At 39.1% G+C, this 15,989-nt stretch overlaps 1 protein-coding gene across 1 annotated transcript; it reads left to right on the top strand.

Moving 5' to 3' along the window:
- The first annotated feature begins 6 nt into the window (after positions 1–6).
- Positions 7–6,648, top strand: LOC108375248 (proton-coupled amino acid transporter-like protein CG1139). The gene is made up of 4 exons (XM_017631349.1): positions 7–145; positions 3,542–4,354; positions 4,432–4,591; positions 4,665–6,648. The coding sequence occupies exons 1-4, from the start codon at positions 18–20 to the stop codon at positions 4,944–4,946; spliced, it is 1,383 nt and encodes a 460-aa protein (XP_017486838.1). The 5' UTR covers positions 7–17; the 3' UTR covers positions 4,947–6,648.
- The last annotated feature ends 9,341 nt before the right edge of the window (positions 6,649–15,989 follow it).

Below are 15,989 nucleotides of genomic sequence, written 5' to 3'. Positions count from 1 at the left end.
GATTCATACGTTCGGATATGGTTGATGTGCCGGCTCAGCAGGCCGCCGGATCCACGTTGCCATTGGTGTTGACACGAAAGAAAGGCGACGAAGAGGATGTCAATTACAATCCGTTCGAGCACCGGAAAGTGGATCATCCGACCTCGTGAGTATTGCCAGCATTTTGTTTTTTTAAATTATATTTACTTTATTTAAAGATAGGAATGCTTCGCTTGATTGGAACGAGGTTTTCAGGGATTAAACATTTTGAAATTGAAAATTCATAATTGGAGTAAATTTTGGAAATTTTTTTTTACCTTAGGTTTTACCTTGAAATGCTGAATATTTATTGGCTTTTAGACTGAAAATGCAGGAAAAAAGTTAAAAAAGGTATTAAATTCTTAGAAAAAAAAATATAAAAAATTATGAGTTTTTATTTAGATATAATTCAATCTGATGATGAAGATGTTTCAGAGCCAAAGAAAACTAAGAACTTTTGTACATATATTTATGTACGTGTAACTATGTAGATAAAGAATTTTAATCGAAAAAGTTTGTACGATTTACTTTTGGGCGGCTTTTGCCGATGACTGACACCACTCGCATCATTTTCGAATCATTTCAGCGTCTCATCAATGAAAGTGCAGAAAAGTGTCAAGGTCACAAGACCTCGCAATTTGTATATACAAATATACATATGCTTGTTTACATGTGTGCACTATATGTATGTATGTAAACCAGAGCAGAGCTTATTGTTTATTGGCCATCTATTTTAGTCTAAATTGGGATAATTGCGCTCTTTAAATGCGATCGGCTTGGCTGAGAATGAAAAGCAAATGTTTTCAATATATTGCATATAATTAACACATTTTAATTGCTCGTTTAAAAACTACCAGCAAATATATTTAAATTCCGAAAAATAATTATTCAAAAGCAAAATTTAAACGTCGAAAAATTTACCGCAATTTATGTGTGGTGGCTTTGTAACGGCCGGATTGCTATTTAAAAATTTAGGCTAATTCAAGCACTCAAAAGTGTGCATATCCCCAGACTGATAACTCCTCGAGCATTCCAATGAGGCTTCCTTCATAAATACACTTATCTATTTTGCTTCGAAGTTTTTGGTAATTCGGTTATCTAATACGGATTATGATGTAATGTGGAACGATTTTCCGTCATCCCTTGTCAAATTTGGTTTGGAGACAAACCGGTTTCGGCGTTGTGCCATCTTCAGTGTCATTTTTCGTTCGGAAATACCAACAACAAAAATGAGAATAATACGGATTACTTTATTACCTGACAGTTTCAAATGTCAGAACAAAATGCCGCAGCGGCTTATTTTAGCAAATTTTAATAGGTCTTTGGTGGGGTCTGTCAACAAGGAACCTCATCTGAATCTATATCTCTATTATCAGATAAATTATCAACTTGTGGTATGGTGGGTCAAACATTTATCAAACTTCTCAGGAAAATCGTTTTTTGTTGTAACAGCCAGCTGAAGGTTACGATTAGAGCCCTGAGTAAGGATCTGAAGCCTCCTTAAGCGGTTTTCAAAGCCTAGATATCTTCGGTCCTAAGTGGTGAAAAATAAAACCAAAGGTAGAAGTTTACGTGGCTATAGTGACAGCCCCGTTGCACTGAAGGCAATGGCTAGCCCTTCATTTATCGAGAGGCTGGTGGNAAAAAAAAAAAAAAAAAAAAAAAAAAAACAGTAAACTCTTACTCGGCGAAGACTTCACAAGAGCGTTCCTCGTTGCAGGCCTATTTATCATGCAGCTTCTTGAGATATGGCTGTGGCCTGGAGCTCATATGACCCATCGATCGCATATATTTTGACTAAATTTTTTAGATTTTTTAATGTACATGTATTTATGTAGATTTTAAATCGATAACAGATTGTGACCTTTCAACTGGTTGTCATGCTTTCATTAAGAACTTTCAATTTAAGAAATTTCCTTGTCAACGCTTTTACAAAATCTTGAACTTCAAGCGGCCATTGCCGTTCAATTAGTGAAAACGGTAGCCTCGTATCTTTTTTAGCAAATTTAAATGTTTTTCAACTTTTCCCCAACATATTGTACAAGCGAAAACTTAGTATGAAAATGTAGCAAATAATTCAGATCTATTTTGTGCCGGTAATTTTCCACTTGACCGAACAGTTTTTTTTATATATCCTATTCAAAGAAGGTATTTATGTATACGTATATATATATATGTATGTACATGCCATATATAAGTAGGTAGGTATAGACAAATATGCAATGGCATGTTGTAGATCGCGACATAACGTCAGCGGAAATTTTTTCTTGGCGTCTACGAAAATTGGCACAAAAATTCGTGAGTGTCCTTGGTAATGAAAAAAAAAACAGAGCAAATGTGCGAGAAGTTGTCGCCAAGAATTAGCGCAAGCAGAGCAAGAAAAGCGAAGAGAACAAGTGAGCTGCATAAATGCAAATTTGCAGAGCGAATATGAATTTTTCTCTAAGCACATGAGTGTGAGCGCCAGTCCACACCAAGCCCAGCCACTAAACGTGATCACTCGATGCTTATTATGCACTTCCTCGCTGATCGACAAACTAATTTTGGCACTACATTTTGCACTTTGTGCTTTTGCTCCCGTTATTTACACTTTTTGCGGTTAGCCTTTGACAATTAGCGTCGATTTATTATTAAAAAGCATTGAAAATTGTCAATTAAATCGGTTTACGATTTTCCCTCGATAGCTGTTGACATCATCATGGGAGTGATCAATAGCTGAGGAATGATGTATTTATGTAAATTGGCGTTGCTAGCTATTAAACTATTTAGTTCAGATATAAATTTGTCACTTTTGAAAGGGGGTTTCTTTAGAAGCTGTGCTTGTTTAAATTAAAAAAAAAATGTGTTAATTTTGTTAAAAGCGTTGACGTAAAGCGCTTTTTTGTGTACATCCACAAAAACAATTATTTGCAAAAATATTTATTTTTCTTGGCGCCTAAACCAATTTTTTTTTTGGCACGATGCCCGCTTTATATTTACGTGCATATAAAAAAGGTAATCGTACATAAATATAGGGCACATTAGTATTTAATTATGTAGAGATATTCGAAACAATTTTTTACAAAAAGAGAAACCGATTATAAACCGATTTTTAAAGGAAAATGGAATAAAAGCATAGATTAGTCTGAAGAAGAATAAAAAAATTTACAACATATTTTTTTAAAATAGGCGATTTTTTAACCGACTCACACGAAGATCTTTGCCGAACATCGATTAATATCTAACTATTAAAAAAATTAAGAGTCGAGGCTCGATTTTTTCTTAACGAATTCTCTTAGAAGGGCTATCGCAACAGATAAAGATCTCGATAGCGATAATTACGATGTTATCGATAAAAGATAAATATATCAATAGATTTAGTGACGGCCATAGCGTTTTTCGCCTTTTTTTTGGTGGTTAAGTAGTTAGGCTCCGTTTAAAATATATTTTCAGTTAAAACAAATAGGATTAGATATATGTAGATGCTCTCTTCGAGTGACAAAAAATTAAAATAATTTTCTCTTTCCCTCTATATTCCTTACAGCGACATAGAGACCTTCGTGCATCTGCTGAAGGGCTCACTCGGTTCGGGTATCCTTGCCATGCCTATGGCCTTCATGAATGCCGGTCTATGGTTCGGTTTGGTGGCCACCTTCGCTGTCGGCACCCTCTGCACCTACTGCGTACACATACTCGTCAAATGCGCGCACATACTTTGCCGGCGACGTAAGATCCCCATGATGGGTTTCGCCGATGTGGCCGAGCAAGCCTTCCTCGACGGTCCGCCCGGTTTGAATCGCTGGTCTCGTTTCATCCGTTTCATAGTGAATGTTTTCCTGGTGATCGATTTGATTGGCTGCTGTTGCATTTACCTCGTATTTGTCGGCACGAACGTGAAGGCGGTGTTGGATGAGTACATGGCGGAAGCGTTGAGCATACGTGTGTGGATTGTGATTGTCACCTGTCCACTGCTGGTAATGTGCCTAATTCGCAACCTGAAATTCTTGACACCCTTCTCGATGTTCGCCAACGTGCTGATGTTCGTGGGCATTGTGATTACATTCATCTATGTGTTTGACGATTTGCCAGCACCCGACGAACGCGATGGCATTGTGGCACCAGTGCAGTGGCCACTCTTCTTCGGCACTGTGATCTTTGCGTTGGAAGGTATTGGTGTAGTAATGTCGCTGGAGAACGACATGAAGAATCCTTCGCACTTCATCGGCTGTCCCTCGGTATTGAACTTCGGCATGGGTGTTGTCATCTCGCTCTATACGCTGGTTGGCTTCTTTGGCTACTTGAAATATGGCGCTGATACACAGGGCAGCGTTACGCTGAATCTGCCCAAGGATGCGATGTAAGTCACAACTAGGAGAATGGGCTTGAGGATTGAGCTTGTCATTAACCGTCTGCTTACCTGGTTTTTCTTTACAGTTTGGCGCAATCTGTGAAGCTCATGATTGCCACCGCTATCTTCTTCACCTTCACGCTGCAGTTCTATGTGCCAGTCAGCATCATTTGGAAGGGCATTTCGCACAAAATCTCTGAGGAGCGAAAGAACATAAGCGAATATGCGCTGCGCATTGCCTTGGTGGTAAGTAGTCCAAACCCCGTTATTGTAGCTCGTGCGAATTTTGATATTAATTAATTCCTCCTGCCTGCTTTAGGTGCTCTGTGGCGCTATTGCTGTTGCGTTACCCAACTTGGGTCCCTTCATTTCGCTGATCGGCGCTGTGTGCCTTAGTACGCTCGGCATGATCATACCGTCGATCATCGAATTGGCTGTGTATCGCGAGGAACCCGGCTACGGGCGCTTCAAGTGGCGCTTGTGGAAGGACATCGGCCTGATTATCTTCGGCATTGTCGGCTTCGTCACTGGCCTGTACGTGAGCATACTCGAGTTCCATGCCGAGTTCAGTGGCGGCCATGTTGGAGGCCACTCCTCATAGATCGCACATGGCTTAGCGTCGTGACCTGCAGTATCACAAAATCATAAAATTAATAATGAGCGATAATAATACATAATGATATACATACATATACATACATATATACATACTTAGATTTAGTTACGTAGTGTAGAATTCGAAGTAAAACGAATTAAACCAATTGCAACTTTATGTTAATGCGCGGAGACTTTGCATATCGGCAAGATGATTTTAACAAAACCAATATAAGCGAAATTTTCAAGTTAACAAATTTTCAGAAAAAAAAACGTAGCAATATAAGCAAAGAAATTAACAGTAACTATTTGCATAACTAAGAAACAAAACAAAAATCTTGCACAAAACCCAAAAAAAAAAAAAAACAGAACAGAGATGAAAATTGAACAAATTACCGTTGAAGTTTGTAGCGAGAATTGCAATGGGCTAAACAGTTGATCTACATATTATGTATAGTAATCTAAGATTTTTATTTAGTTTGTAACGAAAAATGTTTGTATGTAGGAATTTTAGTTTCAGTTGCCGCCGCCCAACAGCAACAGCTGGCTTGCCAACGGCGAGCGGGCGCGGCAACGGGAGAGTAGTAACCAGGTAGTCGTAATAATGTAGTATTTTTTGTTCCTTCGCCGGCCGCGTCCGACTGTGCCCGGCTGGCGAACTGCAATTGGTCTGTGAAGCTTTGTTTTTTCTTTTGTGTCTGCAAAGAAACAAAGAATTTATTATTATTTCAATTAATACTAATTTACTAAACATTTTTTTTTTTTACCGAAGTATTCACTTTGTGTGGTTAACATGGCTGTTAGCGCAGATTACCGATTACAGATAGTCTGTGAAAATATTTTAAAGTAAAATTAATGGAAATGGAAGAATGCTTTAATTTATGAAGTACCCAATAATTGTAGCCGGAATTGTGACTATGCAGTGACGTCCTTAAAGTTTATTTCATACATACATACATACATACTTAATTATTTGATGGCTACCCTGCAAACCTAGTAGGGAAATCTTAAAGAATAAAAAAAAAAAAAAAAATAGGTGTCTGAAATGAAATGTAGTTTGATACTTTTCAAAATTTCGGAGGAAAATTGGTAAAGTAATGATAATAGTGCTGCGCTGGGAAGAATTCTTTCAGAAATCGTACAGAAATTTCTTTTCGATTTTCTTTGAAAATTCGTAAGCAAATCGTTACAGAATTCGTAAGACATTTCTGATACTCTTAAATATTTCGCTAAGATTTCGGAAACTTTGGTTTGCGGGGTAATTTCGCTGCTTTTAGTTCAACATAGAGACGTTTTGCTTTTAGTTTTGAATATGAAAAAAAAAACAAAAACTTTACTCGTATTTGTCAGTTATAAGCATAGAAAGTGGTTTCGTAAACGAATGAATTTATTGTATTTTGCCTTCGACGCGTTTGACGCCAGCGAGTAGCGAGCAGCGAGCAGCAAACGTGGCCACATGACAAATTTACTAACTTATTTTAAAGTATCTATTGTACTACTACATAAATATTGATTGTTGCAAATGTTCCTAACACTAACACACACACACTTGTGTTGTTAATATTTTAAAATAAGTCATTCAGGGTTTTCGCAAAGTTACAACACATTCTCACCACTTAACACACACGCACACATATAAACATACAAAAGTATATGCGCGTGTATACAGCATTGGCAAAAAGTAAGGGTTAAGTTCAAGATACAACAACAATTAAAAAAGACCAAATTATTTATTTATTTTTTTTCGAAACTAATTTTTAAATATTTTGCAGGCGATTTTCCATTGGCAAACAAGTTTTTGTGCTCATTATTAATATTCTTTGTATATATTGTGTATATAAATATGTCTGCATGTGCACACACACACACACACACATGCGCATTGTGTTTTATGCACTTAAATACGTATGAACAGATTTTAGGCAAAAATTTACAAAACACACAAAAAAAAAACAGAAATGCGTGTGATACGTTTTTTTGCATCACCGTCATTTCAAGAAGCTGTGCTATATATTTTTTACTCAAAAATCAACTAAAAACTTTTAAGCAAAAATTTCATTTTATTTTCGCAAACGATTGATTATTTCGCACCGATTTTATTGATAAAGCGTAAAAGATTAGTTTTGTTTTGTTTCTTGCCATATAATTTTTACCAACCGAAATAATATCTATGTATGTACTATTAAAAACTACCCATAGAAATATTGTAAAAACTATTTCCCTATAAATGCTATATGTAATTTTGTTTGACATCTTAATACGATTTTATTTCCCTTCTGCAACAAATACAATTTTAAATAAAGCTATGTAGTTGTAAGATAACAAGAAAATGTGTTATTTTATTTTCAATATGTATGTATGTGTGCGTTACGTCAGCAATCTATCGAAATGGCAGAAACTAACCCAAAGTTTACTCGAAACATTTCTTTCCTTCCAGCATAGCCCGTGTTAACCCTCAACAAATGTTTCTATCAAAAAGTTCGCCGAAAACTTAGTTGATAGTTGCTTGTTAGCTTTATGCTCACAGTTTATACTTAGATCGAGTTTTTATTCTTAGTAGCTTGTGGAAAAAAACATATTTTATGCTTCCTCTAGCTCAAGCGAGTACCTATGTTTTTTTCCGTAAATATAGAAAACAACAAAGTTTTATTAGTTAGGGTCTGTACCAATTGATGGAAAAGAGGAAGTTTTGACGGATAAAACTAAAAATTTAACATTTCTCATTGGTGAAAACGAACGTCAGAATTTTACCTAGCTCATGGTTATAGATACAATTTTGACAGCAATGGAAGTTGAAAAAAGCACAAAAATGGCGTACGTTACCTGCAAGTTATGAAATAAATATAAATTTTAACAATTACAGCAACACACAATAATAGAGTTTTCGCACGAGCGTTTGTTTGGTTTTTGAACTGTCGAAATTTTACTCTACACTTGGCACAGCCAAATAAAATTTTTTTCTACACCAAAGTAAATTTTTCAACCCCGCCTCACCACGGGGAAAAAGTTATTGATTGGCACACAGTCTTATATGAAATTATTTATCTTCAAAGTTTAAATATTGTTAGAACAATATCGCGAATTTCATGTCTCCCGAAAGCTTTTTATAGCGCAAAAAGCACATTGATTGGCAACAAGTTTAGAAATCGATAAAACCGCCACTGTACAAGAGATTTCAATAAGAACTTGGATTATTTTCGCCTTTTATAATCTAAGCTGAGGAGTAAATGATAAGAATTATATTATTCAGAGCCATCAAAATTTTTTACTAAAAAAACCAAGCTGTGAAGGCTCCGGGAAATTATGTATTTTAATGATTCATGGAAGCCGAAACAATTTTTAGCCATCTACATACATAGATAGAACTTGATCTAAAAATTCTTGTTTGGTAAATGGGTATTTCTTTCCGCTGCCTTATTTGCTATACCCACTGACTACGCCTGAAAGTATGCAACAATTTTACACAGTACAGCGGTGTGGTGATCTTAAATCAACGATCATGGTGTATAGTGAGGCCAATAGGAAATTGATTTCCAATGAGTTGTAGACAAAATAGAAAACAAGTTTACATCACACTTGTTTTTCCAAGCAGTTTTAAGTTTTAAAATTATACATAGTCTATCGGAGACCACCACCGAAACGTTCCCAAATGCCTGTTGGGTCATAATAGTGCCGAATGCTGCAGTTACCTGCCAGCTAGCTGTTAGCAAACGCTCGTTCCATTGGACGATAAGTAGGAAACGTCGGGTCTTGTCCGATAACTAAATATTGGTCAAACTAACAAAAATTATCTCAAATAAATAAATCTTAGCGATAAAACAATATTTAAATTGAATATGGAAAAATATTTAGTCATTTCAATACAAAAAAAAAAATTGTCGCTGTTATAGGACTGGGACTTAACTGTCACCACTAGGCTTGCCAACTTTTAAAACGTCTAAGGGAGGACAAAATAATTTGTAAGGAGGACATCGCATTCGTTTAAATTCTTAAAAGAAGGATCGCCACTTTGCAAAAAAATATATGTATGTCATATATAATATATATGGTATAGGTATGTATGTTTATAAGTAAGATCATTTAAATTTTAAATTATTACTTTTTTTTTATGGTTGTTGTTGTTGCGGCTACCAAACTCCGCTCGGGTCGGCTTGTCCATCAATGTTGTCGTCTGGCTCAGTTAAAGGGAGGGTTAGGAAGAGTGCAACTTCCGCCGGGTCTGTCCAGGGACAGGTGCGTTATCTGGCTGGGGATTTGACGCATGCGAAGAGGTGCCGTGAGTCATGTGGTGACTCTCTTCGTAAGCCGGACACTCATTGGGCACATCTGCGTTCACTCTTCTCAGGTACGAGTTTAGCCTGCTGCAGTAGCCAGAGCGAAGTTGTGGTGCGAGTCCCCCCGAGGAAGATACAGCTCTGTCTCATGCACGGCGCGTGTTTGTGCGCCCAAAACGGCATTCACAGGTCGGGAGTCTATATAACTCGAGACCGACTCCCTGTGAATGCCGTTAAGGGCTTGTCGGTATGCAGTTGAGTCCGAAGGTTGTTTTATGAACCTCTGAACTTCGTCCGTCAGTTCGTAGAGATGCCTCCTGACGTGCCTTGGCGAGGACTCTTCTGCAAGCAGTTGTCTGTTCGCAGGAACTACTAGGAACTGCATGCAGGGCCTTGGTAAATAGGGTGACCAGGGATTTCGCAGGGGAAAGAGTTAGGCTCCTTGCATTGAAGAAGCGAGAAAGTTCGGAGAGGTAACCATTTACTTTCGAACACAAGTCATCAATTCCATTCGCAGACGCCATTATCGAGCAGTCGTCAGCATAAGTTACAATCGAAACTCCCTCTAATGCTTGAGCGAGCTTTGATATGTAGTCATTAAAAAGCAACAGGGGAAAGGGACCGCCTGATTAATTTTTCTCGATTTGCTGGTTTCGTCTTTGAAAATGACTCACGAATGTCGACCGACCACTCAGATAATTTTCCGACCACCGTTTGAGTCCCTGTGGGAGAGAGGAAGCCTTCTTGCCTTCAATGTCTTCTAGAAGCGTGGACTGGCTGACGGTATCAAGCGCCTTTGACAGATCCAACGTATGTTCAACGTGTATGTTGAAACTTCAATGAAATATGTATGAACGACGATCATCCGAAGGTACCTTCTTACAAAACGGTGGCTTAATAGGGGAGTGCAAGAGATGATTTTCTCCGATTATTTTTTTAGTTCAAAATTTTTTATAAAATAATATTAGTCAACCATTCTTGACAATTTATCGTATTCAAATTTGTAATTACATTTTTGGTGGAAGATTTTTTTTTATTCACTGGTGTTATACGAAAATAGGGCTGAGAACCACTGCGCTCGGGTTTAATATTGAGTGGGCCTTAAACAACGTCTTGTGTTGAACATTTTTGACGGTGTAAAAATAATTTTATATCTTTTCGGTTGTAAAAATATGAATCTACATACATACTTACATCTAAGTATATATGTACATACATTTACACATAACGGCCAAAGAAATCGCCTTGTATGTGGGAGCTTTCGGTGCAACTGAAATTAAATTCAAACATATTTGGCTAAATTCCTTTGCTTATGCTAATAAATGCAGACACGTGCGCGAAAATCACCTTCTACGATTTTGCCAAATTTTTATGCAAAATTCGAATATCAAATGCTTTCGGTGGCTTTCGAAACAATGCCAGCGCCGATGTATGAAATTCTACGCCTGCGCATGCGCCTCGACACACAAGCGCACCGAACACCTGAACTTCACTCCAAAGCAGACTGACTGAAAGGCACGTTTACAAATTGACCAACACCCAAAAAAGGAAGTATGTAAGTGAGGACCAAGCACCGTTTTGGAGAGGTTGCTGAGTGAGGCGGCCAATGCAGGTAGTCAAGGGATGTAGCCGGTAGCAGTGCTCGGTGCAGACAATTGCAACAATTGCAAGAGAACTGCAATTTAATTGATTCCAAATTTATGCGATTTTATTGCGCTCACGCAGACAACAAACTTGTGTGTTTGTAGCTGCATCTAGATAAGTGTCTTTTATGGCGCTTCATAAATATCCTCAACTGCTTGCAACACCCACATCTTTGTCCCGCGCAGACAACACCATGCGACACATACAACGCAAGGTGCTGTGACATAAATCAAGCACTCCACCAGCCAATGCCAAATAATTTGTTTTAAGCGACAAGAAAGCTGGTTTTGAGCCAGCCAAGCTGTTGTGTATGCAACAATGCTGCGCGAATTACAAGTCGCAAGCGCTTAATGACACAGCGGCGGCGCACAAATCGCTTGCAACTCAATCTCAGCTGGTCGGATGAGTCTGCTGCGTCTTTTTTCTCGACTCAAGCTCGAAAATAAACACATCCTCAGCTTTTGCATCCAACGAGATTAACTCATATTTGCGGCGATGCGACTGGCAATGATTTACTGCGCGACGACTGTGCAACATTTCACATTCAAATCGATGCGGCGCACAATCCAGTCCACCTTCGCAGTTTTCTTAGCGACGAATACAAAGCCAAAAAGCCAAGTGGAGAAGGCCTGCGCGGCAGGCAACCAAGTGGAAGAAGAACCACAGACAATGCCATGGAAATTGTAGCAAATATTGGCAACATTTGCAAAATTCATGACGATGATGATGGCGATGGGAATGCGAATGTATGGCTCTGGATGTGCTGGTGAAGCAGCCGTTGCTGCTGCTGCTGCTGCTGCTGGTGATGATGGTGGCGTCGGCGGTGTCAGCGCGAGAGGTGCACGAATTGCGTCTAATGGAGAACGCCTGTGTGCAACAATGCCCATGGACGTTCGCATAAGCAGCTAGCGACTACCGTCTGCCGGCAACACGCGACAACATGTGGGGACGTTGTGGCAGTTGCATGCATTTCAGTAGGAGTTTTGCCCGGCAGGATGCAATTGTCCGCCTAAAAGGCACTCATTGTGCGCTGCAATGCTGCAAAATATGCGGCAAGGCTGTTGGCTGTGCTGCTGCTGTGGCTGCCGCTGAGCAACTTGACTTGTTGATTTATGGGCGCAGGCAGACACACCGCATGAGAAGCTTCTACACTTGCGTGGTTCTTTGCGCGGCGCTTTGCCGGGTTCGATTGCATACTTCGCTTCGAAGTAATCATTTTGTTATCTTAATTTCCACCACATCCGGATTAAACTATGGGACACTTGCTTTTATGAAGAATGGTTCGATTTTATATGATTTTTCTTTGAACCGTCCTTTAAAGAGTGTAAACAATTTTTGTCAATCTAATTAAATGTTTGCTTTGTTAGGTGAGTATAACCGCACTGCTCTAAGAGAGTTCAGTCAGAGGCCCACAGAGCACAGGGAAATTTCCTCACGCCATTTCGGGTCTGCACTTAAGTTATCGGTGTCTTTTGGCAAAGCTGGGAACGCCTCATACGGTGCTCTCATTGAACGCCTAAGCGCAGTATAGCCACCTCACTAGTTTTTCTGCTCTGAAACTTAGTTTCGAAACAAATATTATATCCAGAACACTAGAAACTTTAAGGCTGTTTTTAAAATGTTTTTTTCCCCGAATCCACGTTTGCTTTGAAGATTCCAGGCACGCCTACCTGAAAAGGGCTACACTCTCCACTAAACGGTGAAGTTTCTTTCTCCTAACGCGGGATTCGTTGTAGCACGGCCTTTCCTGTGAAGGCAAGAAGTTTTGACGGGCTTGCAAAAAGTTTGTCGGCCCCCTTAGTCTTCTTGCCACAGTCGGAAGATTTTGAACAGGCTCCACCGCATAGACGACCCGATTTGAAATGGTTTTCGGAGTTTTCCACGATCAATTCCTCCTCCTCTGCGGTGATGATAATAGCCACATGTTTCTTCACCATTGCATCGTTCTCCACAAGATTTGAATTACACTGCATCCACCAGAAGACCGCCGGTGCAGCCTTTGTAAACCTGGCCCTCTTATTAAATGCACCAACGTCAGCAGTCCCGCCGAGCACAAAGGCGATTTCCCAGCCTTAAGTTTCCCGCCAGATTCATCACCTTCTTCTTCTGTTCTGGGATAATGAAAGCGTCTCAACCCGACGCTGACGCACATCCCTTGCAAGCGAATGGGCTGTTTCTGGTTCTAAAGAAGAGTGGGTTGGTACCTTAGTGTAATTTCCTTTATAGACTACATATCTGTCTACATATGTTTGTAAATACATATGCATTTACGTCGCGGAAATATGTAGTCAAAGAACCAATAGTACACGTACAATAAGACATAGCCACTCTTCGTTGGGGCACTGCAAATCCTCTATCAAAAAGTCGCAAATAAATTAAGTAGTAACAAATTCAATGGCAAATCCCCAAATGAAGTAACAAAAAGCGGCCTAATACCAAAGAGAACTGCTTTGTTCTACAAATTGCCACTGTCCAAGCACTCAATCTCAAGCAAAGAATTCGCCTGTACGCCCATGCAATGGACAAACAAACAGCCGGATGCGATGAAGCGCCAGCTACCCGAGGAGCATACTTACGTTTTCTAGTGGTAGCGACTTGGCGCGGTGCGGCGCGGCGTGGCGCGACAGAGGGCGGCACTCCAGCAGCGCCTTTCTTTGGCAAATTGGTAATAAATTTTCAGCTTAATCCATAAACATTGCACGCTACTTGAGCCGCACAATGTCGGCTGACGTTAAGATTCTAATAAGTAAACTGAAGTGCATTTATCTATCAGCTCAGCGGCGAGTGGCAATAAAGTTAAGATGTAATCGATGTATCTGCAACTGCAACTGCAACATGCTGCTCGGCTGCTCGGCTGCTCTGCCGCTGTGGCAGATATCGCTGATGTGAGTACTGATGTTCTTATGCATCAACCTATTGCGACCGATTGTTGTTGATTTTGTGCCTTCTGCTATTTGACTGCAGTTAGGCTTGGGTGAAGCGCGCGCTACAAGCTCACTCGTTACATTAGGCATTCCGCTGTCAATGCGCCTTTACACATCTACATACACGTACTCGTATAAGTATTGCAGCAACGTCGCATAATTTGTAAAATACAAATTGCTGCCAAGTAAATGAAATCAATAATCGAACAATCAGTATCCTCCGAGGATCGGGATTTATGTGTGTGTGCAATCTGTGCCTGGCGAAGCACATGTTCGGAAAATGTGTGTACCTTTATATACGTACACGAATACGATGGATATTTTTGCATATTGTCAATTTGTAAAAACCTCTGTCCATATGCAAACAAGTATTTAAATGCAAGTGCCGAGAGAAGTTTTGTATTTTTTTTGATATTTTTCATTGATTCTTTACGATAAAACTTCTTTAGCTGAAATGTGAGTAATTGGCGCAGTCAAGGGTTAATCAAACAGGTCAGTGAGGTTACACGCACAAATTAAATCGATAATACACGGTGAAAAAATATATGTTTCGATATACATCCATCTGTTTATCAAAGAAACTGCTTCTTAGGTTGAGGGCACATGCTAAAGGCCTCCAAGATTCATTTCAAATGGGACTATATCTGTCCAACGTTCTATGTTTATCAAAATGAACGGTCGACTAGGTGCATAGATTTTTTCAGCGGACCTCAATATCGAAAGTTCTTTGCACGGATTTTTAAAGAAGAAAGCTTTGTCATTCGCGAAGCCTATAAAATCAGTCTGTTTTAAAATCGGCAGTGAGCTAATCTTCAAATATTTCCCAATAGTCAAGCAATCTGAAAACCTTTCTACATCGAGCCTTTTTAACTGCACTTCATCGACATTTGGGTTTTGAGTTCATAATGTGAAGAGGTGTCTTGTGGGCAACAAGTTTTATTAGGGGCCGTTTCTTTACGCGCTGGCTAAATTTGGTCACCAAAGGTGGTACGCCAGATTCAAGTTATAGGCGGTGTCCTCACATCCCATTTCGTCACCGTAACTCACCCGGTCTTAGGGCAAATATTATTTTTCTGACCTACAGTAAACGAGACGTTTGCACAGTTTATTTCATAAAATTGTTTTCTATACAGTCAGGTTCAACTGCGAGTTGTGGCACTAAAATGGCGTATTTTTAAGGCTTAATGAATATGTGGGAGCACTCTTGCCACTCTTCAGGGTGCCCCTACATACCCCAGCAATTAACGTAAGCTAACCGATAACAAAGGTTGAAAAATTTTTACTTTTTTGTTAACACCTAAATAAAACACATCGTTGCTATTGGTGTTGACGTTGGTTCCGAAGTTGATAAAATTATATACTTTTATGTTAACGTGAGGTGGTCGCCTATAGGTGTATGAGCTTATATATGTACATCGTTTGTTTTAGTATTGTAAAAAAACAAATGTGCAAATTTGGTCAATAATTTTTTTCAGTGCCTTAAATATTTTATATCCAAAGTAAATAAGGTACACGAAATTTACCTTTTATTTATGTATGTATGTATGTTTATGCGAAATAATCGAGAGTATTATTATTCATGAAATTTTATTACCCAATCGGCTGACTGAGTAGCTGATAATTTCATTTGCCTCATTTGCGCTGCATTGGCAAAGGTAAATAAGTATTGTTACAAAATGTTTGAGTATCTGTATTTGTGATTTTGTAATATACTATCGTCGAGCAAAGTGGGCTACTGCTACTTGACTGCTTTTTATTATACGCACACAACGAGCATTTTATTCCCAAATAATTGTTTTTTTTTTCGAAGTCTAAGATTATTAAGCACTAAGTCTATGATTATATTTGAGTATTCTTGTAAATGTCGAATATGTGCATTTGCCAATATGTATGGATGTATGTGTAGTATGTATGTACATATATTTGCCACGCAGTCGTCAATGAAAAATTATTCACACGCTGTGCTGAGCCACCAGCTAGCAGTCGCCAACCATCGAGGAACTGAACCGCAGATTCAAGCAGCAGCGGTTGGTTGGGCTGGTCTCCTGCTTGCGGTTCAGCCGGTAAGTTTGGCTGGCATGCCGCACAGTGGGAAGAAAGTATCGCTTTGGACAAAAGTCCGCTAACTATTCAAATCTTAATAGATCAATTTTTTTTTTCTTAATACTCAGAAGCGTTTTCACTATAACACGTGACGGTGATAAATTT

This window comes from Rhagoletis zephyria, unplaced genomic scaffold (genome assembly GCF_001687245.7).
Source record: "Rhagoletis zephyria isolate East Lansing unplaced genomic scaffold, Rhagoletis_zephyria_1.1 Rzeph_scaffold_08687, whole genome shotgun sequence".
In the NCBI taxonomy this organism is placed as follows: domain Eukaryota; kingdom Metazoa; phylum Arthropoda; class Insecta; order Diptera; family Tephritidae; genus Rhagoletis; species Rhagoletis zephyria.
The sequence above is the reverse complement of the archived record's forward strand: the minus strand, read 5'-3'. Positions and strand labels throughout refer to the sequence as shown.

Coding starts and splice junctions, on each gene's coding strand:
- LOC108375248 (XM_017631349.1), top strand. CDS start 18: ATGGTTGATGTGCCGGCTCAGCAGGCCGCCGGATCCACGTTGCCATTG. Junction 146..3,541: donor AAAGTGGATCATCCGACCTC/GTGAGTATTGCC, acceptor TATTCCTTACAG/CGACATAGAGACCTTCGTGC. Junction 4,355..4,431: donor AATCTGCCCAAGGATGCGAT/GTAAGTCACAAC, acceptor TTTTCTTTACAG/TTTGGCGCAATCTGTGAAGC.